Source organism: Zonotrichia leucophrys, chromosome 1A (assembly GCF_028769735.1).
Source record: "Zonotrichia leucophrys gambelii isolate GWCS_2022_RI chromosome 1A, RI_Zleu_2.0, whole genome shotgun sequence".
Classification (NCBI taxonomy): domain Eukaryota; kingdom Metazoa; phylum Chordata; class Aves; order Passeriformes; family Passerellidae; genus Zonotrichia; species Zonotrichia leucophrys.
The window spans coordinates 46,055,022-46,082,375 of NC_088170.1; the positions used below are offsets into that span (position 1 = coordinate 46,055,022).

At 38.7% G+C, this 27,354-nt stretch overlaps 1 protein-coding gene and 1 long non-coding RNA gene across 2 annotated transcripts; one reads left to right on the top strand and one right to left on the bottom strand.

Moving 5' to 3' along the window:
- Positions 1 to 6,252, top strand: LOC135442633 (uncharacterized). The gene is made up of 3 exons (XR_010438698.1): positions 1 to 61; positions 3,254 to 3,322; positions 6,119 to 6,252. It is a non-coding gene; the product is annotated as an uncharacterized LOC135442633 (long non-coding RNA).
- On the bottom strand, positions 2,140 to 26,582 carry TMEM168 (transmembrane protein 168). Its single transcript, XM_064702648.1, has 5 exons — positions 26,519 to 26,582; positions 22,048 to 23,313; positions 13,510 to 13,652; positions 10,860 to 11,134; positions 2,140 to 6,662 (listed from the first exon to the last, which is right to left on the bottom strand). The coding sequence occupies exons 2-5, from the start codon at positions 23,239 to 23,241 to the stop codon at positions 6,115 to 6,117; spliced, it is 2,160 nt and encodes a 719-aa protein (XP_064558718.1). The 5' UTR covers positions 23,242 to 23,313; positions 26,519 to 26,582; the 3' UTR covers positions 2,140 to 6,114.
- Positions 26,583 to 27,354: the final 772 nt, after the last annotated feature.

Genomic DNA, 27,354 nt, shown 5'->3' on the forward strand with positions numbered 1-27,354 from the left:
TGATGAAGAAGCAGGAACAGCACTGCTGTGAAGAGCTGCTTGTGAGAAAACCACCCAGAAGGTATGGGACTCTAGAAATATGATAACAACAATATGAAATACAACATTTCTACTCTTCTGCAAGGCAGAAGAAATCTTTAGGGTTTTCAGCTATAAAAACCTAATTTGTCAGTTTCTTCCCCCACCCCCCATCTTTCTTAATGGATCTCTTATGCATTTATAATGCAGTCAGCACCACAGTACCTAGGGACCTTATAAAGAATTTATAGAGCAAACATTTTTTTTGCAAAGTTTCTACTTCTGTTCTGGCTGTTGCCAATCTCTGAATCTGTTCTCTTTGATTTGCATAGGTAGCCAAGTTGCCCATTTTATACTCTTGACACAGACTGTCTTACAGTATCCTGACTTTGCATTTGGGATAGTAAAACCAGGTTCACTGGGATTTGTTTTAGCAGTTATTAACTACAAAACTGACAGTAATAAGCAGAGCTGGCTGCTTTTGTCCATCAGCATCAGCTTTGTGCAGAGTGGCATCTGAGGTAAGAGCCCAGAATGTTTCACTACATTTGAAGTGACTATATAATTACTTCATAGGGAAAATAATTCAGTGCTGGCAAGGAGTGAAATTTTAAATTTCCATGTCACTAGTTAGAGCTAGTAAGGAGCTGGATGCTGCAGGCACCTCTAGGGAATATCATCTTCCTCCTCAGTATCCTAAAGATTTAGACTGCTGCCTGCAGGGTGACCAACCCCTCACAAACACCTAAGGTGTGTGCCTGTGATTGTGTGAGGAAGTTAAACTCCTTCAAGGCCTGAGTCTGTAAAGGTGAGCTCCGTAATACTGAGGGCCTTTACTGATCCAGCTTTCTGGTCTCCAATATAATCCAGCAGTAACAGTTTTATTTTGACTTCTCAATGCCAACAGACACCAGCTGAAAGCAGCACTGGTGTGGCAGGTAACGTTGATCAACTCCTTGGTGCCTTCCTTGCCCCAAATCAAGGGGTTGAAATTTTTGCTACACTCGTTTTCCAATAATAATTTATCTTTGTAACAACACCTAAGGAGAAACGTTCTTTCAACATTGAAAGAGCTATTTGCTTTTATTTCCTAGGTAACCAAAAACAATTAGCAAAACCCCCAAACCCAGTGCCATGCATGGAGACATATCTTGGGTTGTCTGACTCCATTCAAAGAGCCTTAGAATAATCTGCAGGGCAGCACTGAGGGTGAGCTGTGCTGTCCTCTAGGGTCACCTCTGGATTTGTGACTGAACAGAAAGGATCTATACAAGTTTAGTAAGGCAGGAACATGGAGTAGTAAATTACAACATTAATGAATTAAATCACAAAGTACAACAGCCAAAATTAAACTCCTTCTGTTAAAAAACTCCAACCAACCAAGAGGTGCTGCTAAATCATCCTTGTACTCAGCCAGTCAATGCGCCAGAAGAACTGGCCATGCCTTCTTGGCAGCTCTGGCACTGGATTACCACTGAGATACCCATCACCCCTTACCACAGCACCATTCTGCTTCTCCACTGCCTGCCAAAATCCTCACTTAAGTCCAGGCCTGTTAAGAGGAATGCTGGGACTGTTCCATGAGGACCAAGTGCAGGAACCTCCCCAGTAATTTCTGTGAGAAGCAGATGTGGGGATTTGTCCTCCTCACCATTCTGCAGCAACAGTTTCCTTCTACTTCCTCTCCCAGGCTTGATCTCACACAGGAACCCTCCATCACCTTGATCTTACTGGAGATAAGAAATGTAACTAACTACAAGCACTCATGTAAAGAAAGTCTTCAATTATATCTCTAAAATTATGTCTTGAAGTATAAACAGCGTTTTTACTAGCTTGTTGAATAAGTGATAAAAAAAGACAAGGTGAAAGGCATTAATATTTTAAGCTAGTATTTCTCATTTCTATGAGATTATTAAAGTAAAAATATTCCTTTAGAGTATTTTAAAAATACTCTATTTTCCACAGACTCTGTTGCAATTTCTAGTTATAAAAAACCTCTTGTGAAGCAAGCTGTACAGCAAACCCTCACGTAATTCAAGAGGGAGCACAGAAATCTGGAAAGCAATCAAGACACAAACAAAACGATGAAACTGAAATGAGCATCCAAAACAGCAAAATATATTTAAGTAGTATCACAAATACACTCAAAAAATCTATTTACATATCTAAAAACCGTATATTCAGTAAAAATCGTCTCACAAAAGGTATTTATAAACAAGAAAATTAATCTGATTTTGTTGTGTACTGCTGGCAACAGAGGTGCTTTACTGCTAGCAAAGCATTAACTATGATTTTACAAAATATACAAAATTATTTTGGGAAAAACTTGAACTGAAGACTGGACAACAACTACAAGGCATACAAAGCATAAGGAACTGCAAGTACATTGCTCTAGTAGTGCAAAAATGAAGAATAATGGCTTCCCCCCCCCCCCCCCCAATACTTGTTCAGAGAAAAACACCACTGTGAATATGCAATTTGAACCCCTTTGTAGGACTCAGTGCATTTGCATGTTTCAGCAAGGCTGGTACTATACAGGAGGTAAATGAAACAAAGTCAACATAAAATCATGCTGTGACACAAGTTTATAACAAACTTTATAGCAAAATGTCTGAATATACATTACAGAGACAAACCTTGCAAAAATGCTTCTCTCTACCCAGAAATCTGTACACGTCACCACTTAACAACATGTACGTAACTGATAGCATATGCAACATTCTTTGGAATTAGATTGAAATTTCCTTCAGGCGTTGCCTTCCATACAGGAATAGCAGAAGGAGAACTCCTCACTTAGATCACAGGAGCTCCCAGTGTTCGTCCCTCAGGCACATACCCAAGGCTGGGCAGAGACCTGTGGAGAGGCATAAGCACCATGAGCTGGAGGAAAATTCCACCCGGGAATGTGGGTCACTGCAGGATGCTTTGATAGAAGTCAGTGCAGAAGTGAAGAACTGGTGATGTTGAATTCCTCATCATCCATAGCCCTGGTTTGAAACACACGACAGTCTCTTTGTCCAAAAAGGCCTCATAATAGGAACAGCTGTAAACATTTCTTTTAAACTTAGCATTTTCACCATGCCTTTGCAGTAACAAAATCAGAAGTAGGAATACCTTAGCTCATGTTAGAACTACTTCAAATTTAGAAAACCAGAGGTCTATAATTGAGAAAATAGAAACAAATCTGCAAACACATGATTAGTTTTGGAAATAGTATTTTTGCTCTCTTTTTCAGCTCTTTATGTGCCTTTCAGCAAACAGCTAAATAACACCCAGTCTATCCTAGGAGAAAAATCTAACTTTGGTAAGTAAGCTGGAAACCATTTAATACCCAGAGGCAAAACAGCAGGACAAACTGTTGCATTTATTCTGCCCAGAGCTAAGTCTGTCACTGCACTACACAGCAGATTCCTGTTCACAGATTCAGGAGAGGTCAGGAATCCCACACTTTTCTTGTTCCCTTTCATGTACAAAAAGAAAGATACAGGTGATGTTCATAAAAATGTAACAGTAGCAGGTAGAATCTTACCCATTAAGATCTGTCAATTATAATTAGTGGCAAGTGTTATGGTTGATATTTAAAGTTTTTCCAGAACAGAAAGGACTAACTTCTTGACTTCAAATGTTCAAAATGTTCACAGGGTTGCTATGAGGTATTTATGGGGACTTTACTAAAATTTCTAAGGCTCAAGCTCTAACAGTTTATGATGCAATCAGGTGAACTTCTACTGTAAGAGAAGTCAAAACAATGGTGATTTTACAAACCAAGTGTAAAGGAGTCTTTATGCATCTACACTCAAGAGCTGATAGCCAGGAATGGAAGACAGTGACTTCTGCAGAAGGCAGCACTGCTTTTCTGCAACCTGACAGATCCTTGTTCAACCCAATTCCAAGTATCCACTTTATGTGCTTGAACAAGGAGCTTAGATACCCAGCTCAGGCTCCAGAGCTTAGCTTAGAGGTGCTCTAAGGTTATTCAAGAGATGTAAGGGATTTGTCTGCTTGACCTTTGGCACAGGAAAGCAAAACAAAATGAAAAAACAAATGCAATGCCCTTAAAAGTCATCCTAGAACAGAGACCAAACCAGTCTTCCTCTGGAAATATTTACTTCTCCTTGCTAATGAGCAGTGGAGCGCTTCAGGTCACTAGCATGGATTCAGGTATTTGGTTTTTGAACATCTGACTTTAAATGAGATGACTCCTACCTCTGTCTCCCACATTAGGACCTTAAGTTGGATACCTGAAGTCAGGTGGTGTGAGAACCCTCTGTCCTTACTAACAACTGCCACCTCTTGATTCCCTGACAGAGCTGCAATCACAGCATTTATTCAGAGAAGACCAAAAGGCATTTAGTCTTCATAGGATATAATTAAGCTCTTATTTCTTTATCCCCTTCTCACACTATGGAAGGGGATGGAGAAAGGGAAAGTGGTGTGGGAGGTGGTGCCTTGGCTAAACAACATTGTGTAATACATACTAATGAACAAATTTAGTGGCTGCCACTTGCAGATCTGAGAAAAATCACCATTTTGAATCTGGTGGGTACAAATTGCTTTGGCTGTTGTAGCTCCCATTATTTATTTCAGGAGCCACTGATGAGTATCAGTGTTAGCAGATTCTCTAATTTGGCTGGCTAAAAAGCTCAAATGGCATTAGAAAAAGCCATGATGGCAAAGACTTATAGAGCTATATACTATTTGCATCTATTTAAATAAAAGAAATTTAATAATTTATATTTTAGACAAACATCAGCTGCTCTCTTAACACTTTTATTAAAATACTGATGGAAAAAATAAACTATATGTCTACTGAATTTCACACACATATGCAAATAAATGACCACAAATTGTACTGTCTTAGCCACCTACTTGTTTCACCTGTAATTTTCTGTACTTGAAAAAATGACATAAAAAAGCTATGCAGCTTTTATAACTGCAGGAAAGGATTTCTAGAGTCCCATCCAGCTCTGGAAGGATTAAAATCAGGATCTTGTGGGTGGGAGAAAAGACTTAAGGAATACTGAGTATTCCCTCTTCTCCTAAGGGAATAACCCATTCAAACAAACTTTGCTTGTGGTTTTAATAGATAATGAACTGACTGGTCCAACTCTGTACTCAGAACTTCACAGAATCAAGACCTTAGCCACAACAAGGACTTCAGATAAACATGGAAGCAAGGCAACACGGATATTCCCATTTTTTAATCTAAGGATTATTTTCTTTGTTAAATTCCTTGGGTTTTGTTTTGCTTTGTTTTCTTCAGATTAGCTTTTCAAAATACAAACTAGCAAGAGCCTGGAAAATTGAGAATCACCTAACAGGTGAGGGAAAAATGTTCACTGCAGTTTTTATTCCATATATAAATTAACTTCTGGGAATGTATGCTTAAAGATCACCAGCAAGATTTTTTATGTTGAAAGTAACACTGAATATTTTTAAAACTCACTTCAAAACACACTTCAAAACTGTCCGAGAAGTATCAGAGCATTAGGGGGTTGTTTGATTTTCTTGTTTTCCATGGCAAATTTCCACTGATGGCAGTAGAGAAGTGAGGCAGGGCACAAGACGTAAAAGCAAATAAAACTAAAGCTTTTTGGTAGCTACTTACATACAGTAGCTATATATTCTGGTTTTTTTTTTGGCTCAGTGATCCCACCACATAATTTCAAACACACATAAATTGATTGGGGTATTAGGCTGGTTTCTTTCCTGTATTTAAACTGTATAGGGAACATAAATGACAGATCAGTATTGTGTAACATTCACAGGAGCTCCTGTTCATCAAACTGGTGTCTCTAAACAAAGGCTGCTTTAAGTAAGACATATGAACATGGGACCTGTCTCCAAAATGCATGGTCATATTAAATAAGTCTCTTACAAATGTACATGTAACAAAATTTAAAATATCATAGTTCTACCCTCTTCTGTTTAAGATTGCAATTTCTAACTGTTGCATATACTGTAGCTGCTCAAAAAGCTGAATAAAGTGAGTAGAGCAGACTTTTTTCAGAGAAAAATAGTAATAGAAAAAGTTTTAAATATGGTACAGTGAGAAAGTTCACAAAGCTCTCACTTCATTTTCTCTTTGGTTGCTGATTAGGATTTGACGAGTTTGAAGCCCTGTCCTGTATCCAGCACTGTGGGAAGAAACCAACTCATTTTCAATCTTTTTAAGCACCTAAAGCAAGCTTTACAGACCCAGAACAGATTGAGCCCACAAAACCAGTTTGCCAAATGTACTAATGGATAGGTGATGCGTGGGAAGTACATCATCCAGTGCTTGGCAACATCACTTCCTGTTGGCAAATGCAAAGTGTAGTCGCTCCAGTGCTTTGACACGCCGTACATGGCTCTCACCGCGCGGCCCTTCTCAGACCAGCTGATGTTGCTGTCAGGGTTACAGTTGTACTCAACCCACTGCCTGGTGAAGTCACCAAGCTGTGGAGGGTCTGCTTCCTCGATGTCTACAACTCTGGCCATTTCTGCTCCTTGCACAGCAACATACTGGTCATTTACTTTTCTCACTTCTTTCACCCAAGGCTGAGAGTTCTCACAGTCTAAAACAATGATCAGTCGAGAACAAAAAGTGCCGTTCTTTTCTCTCCACCACTCCAACAGCGTGTCCAGTCGTAAAGCATCACCCCCTGCCACAAGGACAAAAAGATTTAGCATCAGGATGAAGAAACAGAAACTTCTGCAGAACTTTAACTGCTTTGACTGGTTCTAAGAATCCATTACTTGAACAATCTGGACAGATATAACAGATGTTTTCAACTCATCCTTTCCATCTGTAAATGCTTCCTATCTCCACAGAGGTATTAACTGACTTGCTGTGGCAGATGAAGCCATTAACTTAACCCTTGATTAGAAAGAAAACCCATGAACAATAACAAAAAAGGAATTCCTTTACAGAGTGAAGGAAATTACAGCCAATTGATGAAATCTGGAAAATACAGATAAACAGGGAAAAAATCTGAAATAAATTTTATTTAGGAACAGGAATAGGACTCTTTTTTAGTAAGTTTTTATGAATATTAAAAAAAGGCTCGTCGTCTAAGAGATGAATTTAGAAGAAAATACATTTTCAAATGGTGGGAATCAAAGCAAGCACAAAAATTCACATGACCAGGAATGAAGAGATTATATAGAGACAGCTGTTTTCAGAGCTTCAAGAAAACTGGTATCAATTTACAACTTAATGAAACAAAAATCTCATTGGAATTTTTCCACAATATTTTTTTCTTGTCAGGTCAGAAGACGCCTGCAACTAGTGTCCAACTTCTTGTTGAACTCCTGTTCCAACAGCACTTTGAAAGAGGAGATTGTAATTAAACCTGAAATGTTATCTATAGTGGGAAGTCTTTCTGCTTAAGTGTACTAAATGCTGCAGGATCTATGTAGCTTTGACAGGCAGACTACTTACTTACTCAGGTACCTAAGGACAACAACTCTCCATTGTCTCCCCAGTGATACTAAAGTAAAGAACTGGTATGCCTCAGTTCTGGCTAGTTGAAGTTATGATACAGGTTTACAACAACAATACTCAAGTTTCAAAATATCAACTTAAAAAAATGAAGAAAAAGAAGAAAGATATTTACAATAACTGAATTTTAATTCCAGAGTGATTTTTCACTAGTGACTACAATTAAGCAGTGGTCAAAATGTTGTTAGCTGCATATTTCAGCACTTAGAGTTCTACCTGTAAGGGGTGACAAAAAAGTGCTTCAAATTAATATCTCAGAATTAAAGCGTTGTGCATGCTGTTGTAGTTAAAGTAAAAGCAAAATTACAGGGCTGAACCATTCTCCAAGAAAATGAAAAACTGGAAAATTTATTACCAGAGAAAATCTCTAGGATACAAACCTAAAGTAATGACTTGTCTTGGTACACAATCCTTAAATTGCTGTAGTTATTTACAGCAGAGACTGATAAAGAAGTAGTTTTCCTTTTCTAGGTACATCTTCTCTGTGAATTATCTGTAAAATTTTCTTTATTTGTTCACAGTTTAAAGGCTTACAAATAAACTTTATTAAAGTGTAGCTGTGTACGAGTGCATGTGATTTCAAAAGAGAATTGGATAGAATCATCCAAAGAAAACCATCTCATCCTTCACAGATACAAGCAAACACAGGCTTGGCTTCCAACCCTATGGACCTAAGCACATGGGCTTGCCACCCAGCACAAGGTTTAGGCACCAAGCTGTGTAAGAAATGCAGGTACCTGGCTCTCTGGCAGGTTTAGCAGGACAACAGGTACGCCAACAGTTTCAGGAGCAGAGACAAAGCTTTATTAGCCCAGCTCATGCCTTTGCCTTCACCCAGACAACATGACCCCCAGGTCATTTGACTGCTCATACTTCATGCATGACTAGCTAACAGTTTCTTTTACACAGCACTGTGCTGTATCTCAGCTTCCAACAACAGAGAAACATCATTACTGAATTAATTAATTCAGTAAGCCTCTTTTGCAATATGCCCTTACAAAGCAAAGACTACACTGCTACTACTGTGCTGTACCATGGCATAAGCCAGCAGTGAGAAACTACTTTTTTAATCAGAAGAATGGGTTTTTTTCATTGTTGTAATTTCTTTTCATCCTCTTTACAGGTCAGAGGATAGTACACATTACTGGAACTGATGGCCAAGGCTCCATCTGTCACAAAATGCCAGTGTCCAATACATGGGACACAATTACAGCCTTTATATTTTCAGTTTATACTTTCAAGTTCCATGCAGGAGCAGTGATATCTGGAAGGAGGATCACATTACATTCCAGCATTTAACTAAAATCAATCACAAAAAAAGCGTGCAAGACCTATGACAGCTGCCTGTTCTCCTTTATGTGACTATATGTGTGTCCATGTAGAAGCTGCAGATGTGTTTGGACAGAGAACTGAAAAGGAGCTTTGTGAGGAAGTTGAACACCACTGTATTTACACACTGTATCTTTCAGCACTCAACGTTTAAACAGTTTCCTTGGCCTTTCTGCTAATGGCTAGATATCAATTTAGGTTACAGCTACCTACATGCTACAGAGGGACCTGAGGCCCCAGCCACACTCCAGGGTGGCTAGATGTAGTAAGCCAGGTCTGGGGTGAAAGCTGTCCAATTTCTGCAGCAACATTTGGCTCTACACGTGCAAGAAAGCTGACTTTGTCTACGCTGCTGGCTGGAGCACAGGTGGGAGGTGGAGTTTTGCTGATAGTCTGTTCCACCCAAGGTGAGGACACACTCAGCAATTGCACAGAGTGGCAGCTGCTCTTATGGACAAACCATCCCCTTCTCTGAGAAGTAATCTGGCCACCCTACATACACTGTAGCTCACCACTTGCACTAAGTTCACAGTAAAAGCTGTGGCTTTTTAAAATCTCTGATACAGATAAAGCCCTTGAGAGAAAATACACACTGCTCTTCAGCAGGTCTAAAGGTTCAAGGATGGAGCGGCACCAAAACAGGTACAGAGCCTCCAGATGGAAACTGACCTGTGCCTGAACACCCACCTCAGCCTGAGCACACAAGGAAGGGCATGCCCTACTGAGGGGCACATGCACCTGGAGAGACACTGCTGACAAAGAGCCTGCAGCTCACAGGCAAAGTGCTATCCAACTGAATTAAACCTATCCTAGGAAGAAAAAAGCTACAAATTTTCAACGTATTTACTATGAGATTCCCATTCTGCACACAGTGACCTCAGTTCCCTATAGCAGCAGAGCAAGGCTAAACCTTGCAATGATTTGACAACTTCATTAAGTTTACCAAACAAATGGGCCAAGAAAGGGGGGAAACAGTGAAGTCTATGCCAAGAATATGACAAGGCATTAAACTGGCACTTTAAATAGCGGTTTACAATCTTGAGGCTACACTATGCCCACAATCACTCCCAAAGTCCACAGTGTCAGCAAATCATATCTGTTTTTATGATACAAGGTTTGTTAAATGTTTGAAGACCTGCTTTTGTAGTGTGAATTGTGTATCTGCCTCCTGTTTCTTTTACTGATTCTGTCTTTTACAAAAAAAAGCAAAGCACATCTTAAAGACATAAGTGCAGACCTTCATGACAGTCAATTGACAGTGTCACAGAACACACTGTAATTCCTTCTGTCATGTCCAAGGAATGAGAAAAGATTATGCTTGTTCATTACAGTGAACAAATATTTCTCAAAACACAGGGGGAAATCTGTCTATAGAGCAGGAGTGTGTAATTTCCACTTTTAATTCCATGCATGGAAAAAAGCAATCTTTAAAGTTAACTTGTTGAATACAAAAATCATGTGCGAGGAAAATCAGGGGAATATGAAACTGTGTTTAAACTTGAAAGAATATATTTGAAGTCAACAACATTTGACAATTTTGAGAATAAGTGGAAGATTAGTTTGCTGTAAAAGGATTTTTATCAAAGTCAGTAAATACTAAAATGACAAAGTTAATGAAGTAACATACCTGACTGCCATACAATGCAAGGGAAGGAAAGAGCTACCTCTTAACAATAACTTACCTGCATACCAAAGGGGCTTCTGCATTTCTCCATTGTCTCCACTAGCAGAGGTAGTAAGCCTGCAACTTGGCTTGTTTTCTCAATTTCTTGTAGCCTCTGAATCTCTTAACAGTCATGCTCTGTAATACTACAACCTCTTCCTTTCTTCCCTCCCTGCCAGGAAGTTGTATAAAACTGTTCTCCAAAGACTGATGGTTCTTTGAAATTCTGAACAATCCGGTAGTAAGTACATTTAAAACTTCAAAGTTTTGCAACACAGTATGATTTTTTACAGAATTAATGATTTGACTGTGAAAGGTTATCAATATCCAAAACAATTGACAAAAAAAAATCCCCAGCTCACTTACCTGCCAGTGCCCATTCACCGGTGCCATGAGAGTGACCACTGTAATACAGGATGTAGGTATCGTGTCTGGGGCCATCTGCAGTCCGAAGCTCAAGGAAAGATTTGATCTTGGAGTGAAGGGTATCGAAGGTCAGCCCGCTTGTAGAGTAGTCACAACCGTATGTCTCAATCATGTGATAAGCAAAAAATCTTTGGATGGCATTAAGCATGCCAGTAGACCTCAGATTTAACTCTTGGACATGGTCAGGTGGAAGAAGAGTTGGTTGGCCATCAGGACTAAAGAGAAGGAGAACAGCTAATGATTACGGCTGACAATTATTTAAGGCTAAGTGGACTTCTAGTAGCTGCTGCTATTTTCCCCTGTGCATATTCTGTCTGCTATGAGGTAGCACTTTTCTAAATTCAAATTTACTTCAAATTTACAGTTTATAAACAACTCAAATTACTGTATTTGAGTGAGGGACCACTATCTCCCTTCTGTCACACTTCAATTCCAAGCATAGTCTTTCTCAACTCCATACTATTCCTGCAACTGAGAGACAGAGGGAGAGAAGGAAGCTGTGATAGGAAGAAGGGAGGCTCCAAAAATTTCATGAAGTCCCACTGAGGTGCACTGCCTTCACACAGGCACTTTTTCATGAACAGCTGGGAAGCAGTGCAGAGAAAACGAGTGCTAATCTGCACAAAGCATAATGCAAACTAGCTTCCAATAATGGATGAAAGAGAAATCCACATACACACTTTGCTCAGATACTCTGAAGCATGGATCTCACACAAATACAGTAATTCTTTCTTGTTTGTGCTGTCCAGATGTTGTTCCTTCAGCATAAGAAATGTGTTTCAGATAACAGTATTCACCGCTTAGAAAATCAAATTTTTAAGAAAATTAAAAACTAGACCTGGAACAAACCATGTATGTGTATTTATGTCTACATAGGTAAGAATGTGCACATATATGAAAAATAAAAAGAGTCTCCAGGTTCCAAAATTAATTTTATTTGCATTGTTATCTATATTTTATATAAAATATAGAAAAATATATAATAAATAACCCCAAATATATATGGTATCTAAAATATAGAATAAAAACACACTTTTTTTTAGGTCTACACAGCTATTCATTAATCATAACAGGAAATTTGGTCTTGCAAGACACCCAGTTAGGGTAGTGCTCTTCAGAATATATTTTCAGAAAGAGAAAAGCATCCATCACTCTTCAGCTGATGTAATAAGGGCAATTATAAGGAACATGACTGACAGCTGAGCCAAACTGGCCTCATTTATGCTCAGTTACAGACATGGAGAGGTTTTGGGAGTGAAAATATGGAGATAAGTCTTACTCTACTAATACAAAACATGACATTATTGTTGTTTCCCTATATGTGTATATATGTGTGTATTCTTCATGTATTTTGTTTGCAAGCCAATGTGTAAAGCTACCTAGTCTCCTTATTGGTCTAGCTACTTAAATTTAGCACCTTCTCACCTGTCTAGGGCTTTTATGAAAATTATTATTCCACTGGTACAGCTACATTGAATAGCTCATCATTACTATTTGTCTGAGCAAGTGAAGACTGAGTCCATCACTGAAACAGTCAAGCTCTGTTAAGAAGGAAGTTTAGTTCTGTCAGGTTCTAAACAGTTGCTCAAGAGTATTGCATTTGCTCAAAATTAGAGGGAACTGCCTGTGTCAGAATAATATAATACAATGAAAGAATTAAATTGTTACCATAGAAACAAAATTAATTTATTTTTATTGTAATGTAAATTCTGAAAATCTGTTTTTCAAATCTGTAACAATAATTGACAAGGATCTTTTTTAGGGTGCACAGCTGAAAGACTAAATCAGAAGCTCAGAAAATGTGTTATTTACAATATTTAAGATACAGTTATTTAAGATTAGCATACTATCTTCAGTTTCTTTGATGTTAAGTTCTTCCTTATCCACTAAATCCATTACACACACTGAAGCTGTGAAGTTTTCATAAATTGGACAGTTCTATTTTAAAGCCTCTCATATCAACTTACTATATTTCTCTTGTGACTTGAAGAGATAATTTATATAGCTCTTCTTTATCACTTACAAAAAAATGTGCACACAATGATTTTAATTTTATGGCAAAAGCAGCATTTGCAAATTTAAAGCTTCTAAGAAAAACACACAAATGGGCAAATAATAATAGTATAATGCCTTTACAGTAATTAATTTCTCATATGGTAACATTTATGTTGGAACAAAAGCCAGCTTCAAATTCTCAACATCAATACATGACATGTAGTTCATCTGAAAATCTAATTTTAATGAACTTTAAATGCAGACACTACCTCATTTAATTGAATTCAAAATTATTTTGAACTGATCTGTTTGGTTTATTCAATCTCTTCATGTAAGATACCTGGTCTCAGTCAAATGCCCCAATCCTCCTTTGCATGAGGTATGGGCTGTGAAATCTGCCTGTGCACAGCTGGTCTGTATTCATTAGCTTCCTAAAAGCAAATCACCTAGACAGAAAGGTGGAGTTACTCATTCCAGGGTGAGAAAGAGGAGAAATAGAAAATCTGAATTGGTATTTCATTGTTGAAAATCCAAATTGCCTCCATGAGCAAACAATACATTCACACTGTGAAGCTGGAATGGACAGTAACCATACCTGCAGAAGTTGGTGGGAATCACAACAGCATACCCAACACACGTTCCTCCCAAGCAGTTTCCCAGTTCATGGAAAAGCCCATGAGCCATGGACTCCAAAGGCAGAACAATCAGAAATGCACTCATGAAGATCCCATTGGTTGGCTAAAAAGCAAATGAAGAGATTTAGGCATTGTATGAAAATCCCTTTGCTTGATCTCACATAATTGGGCCCTGAAACATGCAAAGTATTACTGGTAATGTATATTTATTTTCCCATGTATTACAGTGTGATTTACTATAAAGACAAATGAAAAGCTTGGGGAGAAGGTGGCTGGTAAGCAAGGATCCCTCTTTTGAAAGGAATGCATTTAAAAACACTGATAGCACAGTATTTAGCTGTAAAAACTGTGATCATATCTTAGTTTACTAACTGAGGCAAGAAAATCAAATGCCACAAAACTAATTATGTGCATAAAATAAGAAGATCTGTAAGCATCTGCAGGGTCAGCCTTAATCAGTGAGGTACAGCACAGATATGATGTATCTAGCATCAGATGACAGCAGACTGGTTTACTGCATCCATCCCTGGAGGTAATTAAAAGATGTGTATATGTGACACTTTGGGAGGTGGTTTAGTGCTGGACTTGACAGTGCTGGATGTGATGATTGAAGAGTTTTCCAACCTAAGCCATTCTATGATAATTAAAAATATACATTTAACTTAGGGAATACTATGAATCACACAAGAGATGAATTCTGAGATCATTTGTGATTATTTCAGTAAAAAAGACAATTCTTTGTCAGTTACATAAATACCAGACGAGTAAAGGTATTATATACATGAATAAAGGAACATCCTCTACAGGACTTCACAGCATTCACAGAGCTACTACCCCATATGAAGCTTTCCTGCTTCAAAGGAAAAAAGCAGTTTTGGAAAATATTACACTTACTAATACATAGCTGATTTCTGTAAAAAACAATCAAACAAGAAGTTTCAACAGTTACATCTCAATCAATAGTCCTAGTAAAATAAAAATGGACTTCTGAAATGCCAGATATCTCTGAGAGGCAGAACAGATAAGGATTCATTTTAGTTATTTAAGCATGATGTGAATGGGTTTAACCAGGTATTAAATTTTTCAGGATAGATAGAAACAGTATTATAATATACAATTAAACAAGAGCTTTAATATCCATGGTGCATTTGTTAAATATTTATGTTTGCTATGTGGCAAAGGAAGTAAATTCATAGCTAGAGATTTCTGTCTTGAGAAGAATCCTGTGGTCTCTGACCCCCTCAATGTTTTATTTGTGCTCTTTGTACTAATCTACAATATTAATGTTATTTTTTTTTTAAATCTGGATACTGCCTTACTGTGTAGGACTCAGTGACTTGATGGGCACTAGTAGTTCAACTCAACACAAAGTCAACACTATTAATAATTTACAAATTATATTATACTGAAAAAAATGACACCTAAAGCAACCCAGATCTTGTTGGCACATGGCATGAGCTCAACTACATTCAGTTTTTAAACACAATTACTTGGCCTGAAAGAACAGCTTTACCCATCTAATGCACTAAGAAAGAATAGTTGGCTACCTGTCCTGGTTTTACAAAGTGTCCTATGACACTTCTGATGGAAGGATCTCATCTGTTCCCTTGAAATTGTGACAGCAATTAAACACCAGAATCTGATATTCAATAATAACTGACAGCATTATCAACTGATAGCATAAATTACCTGAAATCACCAGAAGACAGGAAAGCTTAAAACACTGTATTATGGTAACACCTCAATTTGTTTTGTTGTCAATACAGAGAAGAAAAGTCCTTTAACTAAGGAAATATAATTTCTATTTCAAATGTATCAGCAGCAAGTGTTCCTTCCTGTTGCTCTGTTTCCCCAACACACTCTGAGAAGTGGCAGCAACAAAAACTTATAAAGCTTTGGTTATTTTTTTTTTTCTGCAGAAACCTTATGGAGTATAAGACTTTGTTGAAAAAGCGGAATTTTCTATCTAAATTAATTTCAGGTCTTGGGAGACTTAGTTTTCCAACTGTAAATTCCAGAAGGCAAAAAAAAAGGGAAGTATTTTTGTGACAAGTTCAGCTTTTACACCACATATAAATATATTTTCTTGGACTTTGCTAAAGCAAACTACTTCTATATTGCATTAGTGTTTTGATAACAGTGAACATATTACAAAATAAAAAATACATTTGCCCGTAAAAACAAGAGCAATCACAGTATCCTAAATAATTATTAAACAATTATTAAATAATCACTATTATATTATTATTAACTATATTATTAAAGAATAACTATTAAATAATTAATAAACTAATATAATATTACTTTATATTAGTTTTATTATAGTCCAATTACAACAATACCCTCTTGTTCTAAATACTCCCTGCATTTCCCCAATCCCCTAAACATATGCAACTAATTAAACCCACAGCATTCTGCCACAACACAAATTGAAATTATCACAAAGACTCACTCCGAGTTTAACTCCTAAAAAATACTTACATTTAAATTTTGAAAATGCTCCTACTAATATGAAGATACTGGCAAAGAAAATTCCCAAGTACTTGTGAAATAAGGGTCTCACACAGAAGCACTAAGGATCATCTCGGTGATCCATCTTGCTCTTATCCTGCTTTGAGTTTGTACCAAATATTACAACAGGAATAGGAAATAAGCTCTATAATGTTATGAATCAACTCAGCTCCATCTGAGGTTTCAATTGTGTCATCTTTTAGTGGCCATTTTATGCTATGGAATAGGAAAATGTTGGATATTTTATATTTGTAGACATCCATCTAATGTAAAGATGCTAGCAATTGCTGTCAGCACTTTTTCAACAGTTTTGATTTAGAAGAAATGTGTCACAAATGTAAAAATGCCTAATGATGATTAGAACAAATCTATAGTAGGATAATGGAATATCTTAATCCAGCACAGCAAAAAAATGACTGGTAGCATTTAAAAATACCTAAACAAGAAGAACTTCAAATGGCAAAAATATCTCATTTAGTTATTGCAGTAAAACTGTAGACAGGTTCCTCCCTTAAGACAAACAGCTAAAATTCCAGATGGAAACTGTCAGTGCTTTATTAAATCCCAAAGATTTGGTGACTGGTCCTTAATGGAGCAGATGGCCATGGATGCTCAGGCAGAGCCAGAAAGGGATTTTGTTCTTTCATGTGTTCAACCCATTTTCATTTTTTTCAATCGCACTAGCAATGTGAACCTGCAGTACGTCCCTGAACTGCCAGTGCCCATTGATTCCAGACTGCTCAAAAAGCAAACAGAACACAGGGACCATCTAGGCAATCCTACTGAAAAAGCCCATGAGAAATCATTTTATCTCTTAATCTTCAGGAGTCTTTTTGAGGTTTTTTTTGCCTTTGTCTGTCTTGTTCTAAAGGAATTAACAATTAAGTCTCATTTCAAAAACACAGAAAAGGTAAAAGAAAAAAATCTACTTCTTGCCTCTGATGACTAGAATGACAGACAATAATAAAAGAGTGGTGAGATTTCACTATGGTAGTGTCTTTCCACTTTCTCTTTTTTTGAGCACTGTTTCCTGTTAAGTGTAACTGTTAGAACATCAGAAGAATTTAGAGGTATTTTACAGCCAAGATGTCATTTTATACTCATGGACAGGACAACTTCCATCCCAAAGAATAACCACTGTTTGAAGCAGAATAACTCAGGAACTGTACTTAATTATGGACATGTGACTGAAGAAAAAACCCCAAAATGCATAAAATATTACTTTAAATTGGAAGCCAATTACAAAGACCTATAGAAGAGCCCTTCTGTTTAAAACAGAGATGAAACACTAAACATATGTCAGCTAAGATGGTTACAGGATCACTGAATGTTTGGGGTTGGAAGGAGCCTCAGGAAATTGTCTGGTCCAACCCACTGCTCACACAGCAGGGTGCCTGGGATTACACCTAACAGACCAGTAACTGAGAAAGCTTGCAAAGATGCCTTTGTGCATTTCCAAGCAAAAATACTGTCCTGCTTTCCACTATCCAAGCTGAATATTTATCTGTTTTTATACACAGACACACAAAGATACACAAAACTCCCCAAACAAACAAAGTATAATAAAAGAACACCCTCTATGACAGAGAAGGCTCAGGAGAAAAAGGGTAACATGCTAACATTCAATGAATAGCTTATTTCAAATGAGGATAAGATCTGTATTACAGGCAGAAAAAAGCTTAAAGACAAAATTTGTAAAGCTACAAAGTACATCAGCTACCAGAGGAAACAGTCTTATAGAAAGTTACTGAACAGACAGTCTATGGAGATCAATAAATAATCCTTTACTTCTGACTATGAGAAGAGCAGTGGGAAAATCTAGGAAAGAGTTTGCAGAAAACAGTTGTCACAATCACTGGCAGATAGATTTAATGTGTTTCCATCCCTGACTCCTGTTCTAGCCATGGGAAAGCCTGTGCTTTTATCTACATGCATTTGTTCCAGCAAAACCACGTGCCGTTATCAGTTTAAAAGCAAGCTGAAAGCTCTGATGTTTTTAAATACAAAACACGTGAATCCTGAAACTAATGAAATCTTGACAGCAAGCTAAACACAAAATAAACTCTTCAGACTCACAATGAATATTTGTCACCAGAGATCCCCTTCAGGACTGAGGAGCTCTCCAAGTGGTGGTGCCAGCAGCAAGGTGTGCTGCCACTGCGGGGTTCAGCAGGCAACCTGAGGGAGCCCTCGGGATGGCACTGGAGAGGGAGGGAGCCAAGGAGGGCTGAGCACACACTGGAGAGAGGAAGAGAGGCAGCAAAAGCACATGTGATAGAGGGTGAGCTTGAGAAGAAATGGTGAGCAGTGAGCAACTGCTCACTTAGGAGCACTTAGGGGACTTAGGATGCAGCTTAAGAGCTGATGGAATAGTAGGAAAAGAGGGAATAAAGGTATTTAAAAAGAAACTCAACAGAAAAGTATAGTAACAGCAAAGCAAAAGTACTGAAGGCAAATCAGCAAGAAGAGGAAAAACTCTCAGTGATGAAAAGAAATGGGGGAACTAAACATGAGCAGACAGACAGATGAGAAAAGGCAGGAATGGCATGCACGTTTGACAAAACATGGAAAGAGGCCAGAGGATGCAGCAGAGACTCTGGGGGGAATAACAGAAACAACAAAAAATAGTTCCAGACAAGCAAAGCCTGAGGAGGATTGGATTAAAAATACAAGCCAGGAAGAAAAGCAGGGGTAAAGACAAGGAAAAAGACCGGATATGATTTACATACAAGTTATTCAACCTGTGATGTTAATAAAAGTATGTCTAAGTAAATATAGATGTTGCTATATATATGGGCAACCACACCAGAATAAAAGCTACAAAATCACTAGCTCTCCCCCAAAGAGGAAATACTCATACATACAGTAAACTTATTTTGTTTCCTATAAATAATTCAAGTTAAATGGTACTGTCCATTTAAGTATGAGTATTCAAGCATGTAAGGAATACTATTATTTTACTAACTCATAAAATTCACTAAAACCAAGAATAATGTACTGAATAATGTACTTCATTCCAATACTTTACTGGCTTTAACACAGTTAATCTTTCTCCTGGTAATACTAAATACAAGCCTTCCAGGAATAATAATTCTCTTTGGCCAGTAAGTAAGAAAACCTGTAGATACCTTGGCATAGAGCACTTCACAAAATTTAAGTTTTTGAGAAAAACAGTGCGCCAAACCTTTCCAAGATCTTTGTCTGAAAATTAAAAGCTCTTCATCTGCAAAATTTTCATCATTTTACTGGATTCTTGAAGAAGTAATATCTGAGTCATCTGCATGACTTCTTCTGGATCTTGTCCAATCCAAGGGCCTAATTACGACCAGGCACATGATTAATTGCTGAAATCAGCTGGCACTGAAGAGTCTATTGATCTGACTGGAATTACTCACACCAATGTAAAGGCAGGTGCTGACCGTTTCCTGCAGATTCTGCAAAGAAAATGTCTGTACATTTTTACCAGCAACACATCTTTCCTCTGCAGCTACAGCAAGGATTATTCTCAGGAGCAGACCATGTCCCAGCTGAAACACGCCCCATTTTCTAATGCACCCAACTTTAACACATTGTTTTTACAGTTCTCCCCAAGCACATCCCCAAGTACCACAAACAGAGACTTTAAACCCTTGTCTCATTACAAAGTCTATGCTCCCCTTCAAGGAAGGTCCTTGACTGACAGGATTTTTAGCCTCAACAGCTCTGCATCAGTAAGAAAACCACTGTCCCTGCTACAGCAAGTTAATTCACCTACTTTAAAAACCTTTCCACAAAAGGAGACTTGATATTTTTCTGGCCATTTTAATAAAATAGGATATTTCTAGCCACCAATTAACAGACAACTGGTGCTTTAGGTCTTGACTTTTCATACACATGAGATTCACATGAAGCACAGATATTACAGTTATTAGAAATGTTAAGAGGGCATATATAATGTGCCTGCAAAACATTTTCCATGAAAAGGAACCCCCCTCTTCCCACTACTCCATTTCTGGCTATAACTGAGCTCTTTTTATAAGCTATTGCTAATTATTTATAGCTGACTGTTAGGAAGAACCTTTCCAAGGCTCAGATTTTTAGCAATTCTATTCATAGGAAGCCAAATGGCAGACCACAAGTAATTTTAAGCCACCTCTTTTATCAAATGCACTATCCTTAAACAAGCTTTCAGTAGTGAGGAAAGGTATAAACAAAAAATGATTCATCTTTCAGGTCACTTTCAACAGATTTAAAATATAATTCACACATACTGAAATAGCTACAGAAATCCCAAACTAAAGTTGCAAAGACTGAAAATTCTTACATCTTACATATGCAAAAAATGTTTTAAATAATCTTTAGAAGAGCAAACATTTTCAGGAACTGGAGACCAAGGAATTCTTGGCATTCCTAAGAAACTCTAAGGAAAATACATTAAAAATGTAAATGTAAAGTATAAAAAAATTTCCTTAAGATAAGAATGTATGAATGGCTGTATTAATCTGCACCAAAGGCCCATCCAGAAGAATGTCCGGTCTCCAAAGAGGCCAAATTCATGCCCAGGAGAGATGTAAGGACAGAAAAAACATGTTTCCTGAGTACTTTAACCACTAGTGGCTCAACAGCTCCCTGAGCCAGATGTGGTTTCCAGATAGTACACAGACCCCTGTGAATTTTGTCCAGCTTCCTCCTGAGCCTCTTCAATCATGGGGCACCACACACGGCATGCCATGATACACAGCCCCAGAGCTCAGCAGCATATGAGGAACTATTCCTGCCTACCTGGCTCCAACCTGCTTCTTGCCAACTTGATTCCCCTCAACTTTTGAACTGAACTGTTTTTCTGGTTCTGTTTCCTTCTGTCCCTTCTGCAAGTCCAAACACCACAGTTATGAGTGCTGATAATCTTCCAAAAAAAGAGGAAAACTACCCAGTGTTCCCTGGAGACTCGTCTGTTAACCTCTCATGCTCTTCATACAAAAAACAAAACCCCAAACCCAACACAGTTACAAAGTAACTGTTAATCTTCCACCAATTTCTTAAATACCACTCATCTACAAGGTTATTTAATCTGAGAAAATCTGCAGGATTAGAAATTCCACAGGAGTGGGCAGGAAACTGCTCTGGAAACAGTACAAAGACTGTTTGTACCGTCTTTAAATCTGATCTACTGTAAAAGGATATTTTAGATACATTATTATATGTTTGTAATTTATAGAAGACATGAATGGACACAAATTTAATTGTTATTGTGGTTTGTATCAACTTGAAAAAGAAAAGACACTCTGAATGCCCTGTTGCAACTATGACAACACACCATGTGTCTTAACTTGGGCACTGAACAAACATTTTGAAAGAAATGTATGCTTTCTGCTAAAGAAAAGACAACATCCTTAACTCATAAATGGAAAGAAAAGACAAAGGACACTGTGTGATGTTAATGACTGGTCTTCCAGACACCTTATCCTGGGGTGCATAATCAGATTTGAAAGTGAGACACTTAAAGCTCATGCTATAAAAAGGATTTATCAGTTTATCAGCTGATCTCTGATTCCATGTAATTGATTAAAAGCAAACCAAAATTACTGAAAATTACACTATTTAATACATTTCAATCTAATCAAAATGGTCCACAACAAAAGCCCCAGAATTAGTGTGCATTACTAGGGTTTAACACAGTGATTTATTCTGAAAACAAATTTTATGGCACAATGAATTCAAAAGCAAAACAATTTCTGATGTAGGTAAATGCAAAATTGCTCACCTCTTCCGCCCTGAAAGCACTTACCTTTTCCCATGCTGCAAACATAAGGAAGCTGGTAGGTTGCACTTGCTCCAACAGGTCACAGACCAGGCAGCTTAAAGTGTTAAGTGCAAAGCCCATGACAGTGAAACCACGCACTCCAATTTATCAAACAGCATACCATCAAATTTTAGGAATTTTAGGGATCCAGCAATTCTCAGGATTATTGTCAAGAGGAGATCAAGATAAAGAGATTACTATTTACCTGCCAAGAGACTGCTCCCAAAACAGCAGTGGCAACAAGGCTGAAAAACACCAGCTGCTCTGAGATCAAACAGAAGTGACGCATCCCTTTAGACGCCATGACTCTGTCCAGGCTGTTGTTTTCTGCTCGGTGAGTATAGTACACCTTGTGGCAGTCATTGAGTTTTGTGTGAAATCCCCAGAGAGTTATAAAAAAAATCACATGACAGATCATCCAGAAAATTCCAAAAATAGAAAAACCAGGTATCACAAAATACCAGAGGTCCAGATCACGTAGTTTAAAGGCTGCAAGAATGAAAAAGGTGAGTTCAATGACTCCAACTGAGATGACAGAAAGCCGCCTGCAGATTTTACCACGGTACAGGTACGGCTTCCATCGCTCAGTAACCGAAAGTCCGCTGAAGTAAACGTCGAGAAGGGGATCTGAAATGAGGCAGCTGAAGAAACACGCCAAGGCAAAAGGGTTTGTGGGGATCTGCAGTGATGGAAAAAAGAGTAGGGATGCAATGGCTCCAAAAATTGCCAAATTTGGAATTGCCAAAAAAGACTTCATACGTAAGTCAATAATCAACATGGCCAAAGCCAAGACCAACAGAATAATACTTAGAGATTTTTCTACCAGCATAGTTGTGCTGGCAATTGCAAATCCAACTAGCTCCAAAACCTCAACTGTTGTCAGCAGAGTTGGTCGATGATGGACACAACCACAAATCCTTTCAACTAAAGCACATAATATCCTTAAAACAATGGCAGAGAGAAGCAAATATTTTGTAGCTTCTTCTTTCACATCCATTTTGAAGGCAGAATTGTTGAGAAAACAGAGAAGGCCAAGCAAAAAACCAAACCAAAGATTGGAGAGACTCAAACTTGCTGTTTCCATTGAAAAATAGTAGTACAGTATGCTGGCAATTCCAAGAACAAAGAGCCCCAGAATAAATATTACCAAAATCAGTGCATCTGCAGTTTTTTCCCACCTGACATAAAGGCCCATGCAAATGGCAACCAATAGGTTGATTCTGGCAAGATAGCCAAGGTATCTGACTGATGAGTGCATGTTCACTTCTCTGTTTGCCTCTTCCAGCCTTGTCATTGCTGCATAGAGACAGTGACTGACACAGTACCGCAGTGACCTACACATGTAAGCTGCAGGCAGGGCTCTCACCCACTTGGGCGACAGGAAATATTCGGCTTTCATCCAACAAACACAACGCAACTGCTGCCTTCTGTAATCTCATTTCAGTAACTGTGGTCCAGAATCCTTGAAGCCCTGGAAGAGAATTAAGAAAAGTTTCAGTGCCAAATAATTCCTTGTAAGCCTATAGAGGATAAATATGACCCATCCTGTCACATGAAGAAGTTTAATATCTAGAGCAAAGAGAACACATTAAAAAGACCAATTAAGTGTGAAAACCAATATGATATGGGTTCTGCATAAATGTTATTTCATAAATTGAATGAGAGGAAAACAATCCTGGCTTGTTTTCCACAAAACTCATCGATTAGGTATCTATATTAGATATCTGTGGATATCCAAAACCCTTCTGTGATAGCTACTTGCTTCTAGAACATTTCATAATTATTTTAAAACACTATTTTAGTTCACCATTGTATTTGATAAGTTCTCACTTTCTATTAAATCTTTTCAGCATGCTTTGCAAGACTTCCTTTTAGCAGTCAAATAAGTATATGATTCACAAAAAGAACTTCCCACTCAGTTAATGAGCTTAACCCAGAGTAAAAAAGATATTATTATCTCAATTTCACAAAAGGAGAGTGGACACAGAGATATGAAAACTGATTTGGTGTGATTTTCAGAGATTTCTCATAATGTAAAATCAAAGCCTTCATTTGCACCCCTTCAAGTCAGTTCCCCCCCCCCCCAATCCAAAAACAAAAAAACCAAACAAGTTGATCAGGATAAATATTATATTTAGAGCACAAGCACCTCCTACTCAGATCCATTTAACTGATGGGATTTTCTTTTTAATATAGTTACAAACAGACAGAAGTATTTCTAAGGGGCATTTTCTAAGGTTATGGGCAGAGCTTCCAAAACATAAAAAGACACATGTAGCCTCTATAATTTTTTAATTAATTAACTAATTGCCCATCTTAGAGAGATTTCTGAAGAGTGACTGGTATCATAGCGAAACCAGCATGCCAAGAACACTCAGTGCTAGGTTATAGTTTACTGCTTTTATTTATATTGGTGGGGGAAGTGTTAAAAGATACCTTGACTCAAATGCAAAATTTAGACTTTATTCCCTTTTGATTTTTAAATTCTTATTTTTTTAAACCAGCGAACAACAAATGTTGAAGTGAATTGACTGATTTGCTCCTAAGTTTTGCAGATTCAAAGACTGACACACAGTGTAAAACCAGCTTCAGTAATTGCTGCAGAGAAAACCCAGGCCTAAGAAATCCTATTGTTTAAATTACCTATTTGGTAACTTATTTTCATATTATGCCATATACCAAACAACAATGCAGATATTACTTGGAAGATCTATGCATTAAAAATCTGTTTACCTGAAGCAGAATACACACCATATATTTAAAGCAAATTGCTATTACATGAAGTTATTGTAAGTTAAAAGTTCTTTGGATGTCAACTGTGCATTTTCACAGTATTCACTAAATTCACTAAATTACAGATATTGACTAAATTCTGAGTTGCCTGGATGCTTAACATCTCAAAATATCTCTTCCTTTACTTTCTGTTCCTCTCACCCTTTCGTTTCTCTATTATACAGATAACACAAACCTGAGTTAGCTTTCATATTCCAGGTTTAGGTTTCATAGCACTGACTGCATCTCACTGTTTCTTGTACTACAATCAACATTCATTTTGTGGACCACTTGAACCATTTATTTCAGCTGCTACACGTGCCCTCCCCCTGCCTCCTGCCCTCTCTAGTTCAAACCATGAGTATAGAGAAATGATTTCCCATCTCCTTTCAAACCACAGCACAAACATGCAACTACTGCTGCTCTGAAGAGCACATGCCATCCCATCCTTTTAATCTGGATTCCTTTCTGGAACCCCTCCAAGTCGAGGGGCTAACCCTATGAACGTTCAGTTGGACAGCAGCCCCAGAAGGCAGCAGGAACGAGCCCTTTGCATACGAGCAAACAGCAAAGCTCCCGCCTCACACCCGGCTTAAAATTTTGCTGCAATCACGGAATTGTTTTCTATGGGATCACTGACAGCAGCAAACTCCCTTCTAGGCAAGCAGCGAGCCACTGACAGAACACAACTCTCACTGCCTCAGCTCGTGTGGAGTTTTGTGCCAGCACAGCACAGAAACATGAAACAGAAACATGAAACAGAAACTGCTCTGCCCCTCCCCTGCCAGGTGCTGGGGAACAAATGGGGCAACGCATCTGTTCCTACTGCAGACAGAATCTACTTGGGCACAAGTAGTGGAAAAGGATTTGCAAAATGACAGCTCAGTCTGTGAATGCAATCTCTTCTTCCTGACTCTACCTTCTAGCCAATTAGCAAAAATGTGCACTCCTAAACCACACTATTCAACATTAGCATTTTTAAACCAAAACAAATGGTTGACTTTTTGTGAAGAGGAAAAGGTGTATTTTCACGATTAAAGTATCCCATCACACAGCTATTACCAAATAAAAAGACAACAGCAATTTAATTTTAAAGAGAAATATCAATAACTGATTTGTTCTCTAAAACACACCTATTTGCTAGTAATTTCTGTCAATACTTTCTTTACACAGGGATGTTCAAAGTCCTGGGGAGTGGGTAGCACTGCTGTGTTTGTTTTAAACTAATGGCTTTAAGGTTGGGCACGACTTACAGCTCTCAGCAAATCACATTTACATTCCCAACAGAATCTAGACACCCACTTTTAACTTTTTGTCAACTTTTGCAAATATAATTTCAAGGAAAACCTGGAGCCTCATTATCATTTACAGACCAAATTATCTATTAGCTTTCCTATATGTAAAGAAACACTGCCCTCAATGTAGTTTTAACCTTAACTCGTGTAAGAAAGTTAAAAAAACAACCAAACCCCAAACTGGTTCAGTAGTTAAGCCCAGGGGAGATCTATCTAAAAGAGTGAATCCACTTTCCTTCACCTTTATTCTTCCAGTTTAGCACACTTTTTTTTTTTTTTTTTTTTTTTCCCAGCAATTCTGCAAGAGTTTTTTTTAAAACAAAAAGTCCTATTTAGCTAGTACATAAACACATCAGACTTGACCCCCGGTGAAGGGCAGCGTTAGTTGCCAGATGTTCACCCCGCGCCCACAGGGGGGATGACAGCTCTGGGGAAGGGCGCGTTCCCGGCTGGAGCTCCAGCTGCGGGGCCGGCCCGGCCAGGGAGGGTCAGCGCCGGCAGTGGGTCCCTCAGCCGCCTCCCCGCCACGCCGATCGGTGCTGGCGGTGCCCGCCCGGCCGCGGTCGGTGAGACCCCGCGGCGCCCCCGCCCCGCCCGGCCCGCTCTCACCTCACCGGGCGGCCCGGAGCCGGCCCGTTCCCCGCGCCGGCCGCCGCCATGTCGAGCCCGAGCGCGGCGCTTCCCGCTACGGGCCGCGCCGAGGCTCAAACACCGCCGCGCCGCCACGGCGCTGCCGGCTGGAATTGTGGAAAAGCCCAACCAGGCAACCCATAAACCAAACCCGTAAACACCGGTGCTTAGGCATGCAAGCGGGAAAACTGTGATTAAATCTGGACTGCAAGGCAGACTGAGCCCTCCCCAGCCTGTGGTCGGCTTCCTCGGCCTCGGAGTGCGTTGCTCCGCACTCGGTGTCGGAAATGCACATTTTGAACTGGCTCTCGCAGGCAGGTGAGCACATAGCGGGAAGGTTCTGGAGCACAGGTACCCCACGGCCTGGCCCAGAGGGGCAAAACGCCAGGAGTTTGGATGACAGTGCTGCTGAGGCACTCTCTGAACTGCAGGTGGGCTGGGCTGCTGCGGAGAAAGCCTTTGTTCCTGTAATGCCCCATCACAACCAGCACCTTCTGCCCCTAGGCAACAAGCACTACAGCAGCCTAAACATCTAAGCTTGCCCCTCTGTCGTTCCTGGCTCAATTATTCAGTCACAAGAAGCTCAGACAACCCTGAAACTATGATACCTCTTGAAATATTAGCTAAAACTGGCCCTAAGGCCTAAAATCTACACGGGTTAAAAACAACAAACAAAATCAATGAACCCCCCAAAGAAACAAACAAAACCCAGCAAAACAAAAAAATCCAGAAGCTAAGAGGTTTTCCTTTAATAAATAAATATTTCTGAGATCTGAAATCTCAGTTGCCTAGTAAGGGTCACATGCTTCAGATGC

Excerpts from the sequence above, each read along its gene's own strand:
- TMEM168 (XM_064702648.1), bottom strand. The coding sequence starts at position 23,241 with ATGAAAGCCGAATATTTCCTGTCGCCCAAGTGGGTGAGAGCCCTGCCT. Across the intron at positions 11,135-13,509 it reads ATTCCCACCAACTTCTGCAG|TCCTGATGGCCAACCAACTC; the intron begins GTATGGTTACTG and ends CCTTCTCTTTAG. Across the intron at positions 6,663-10,859 it reads CGGTGAATGGGCACTGGCAG|GGGGTGATGCTTTACGACTG; the intron begins GTAAGTGAGCTG and ends TCCTTGTGGCAG.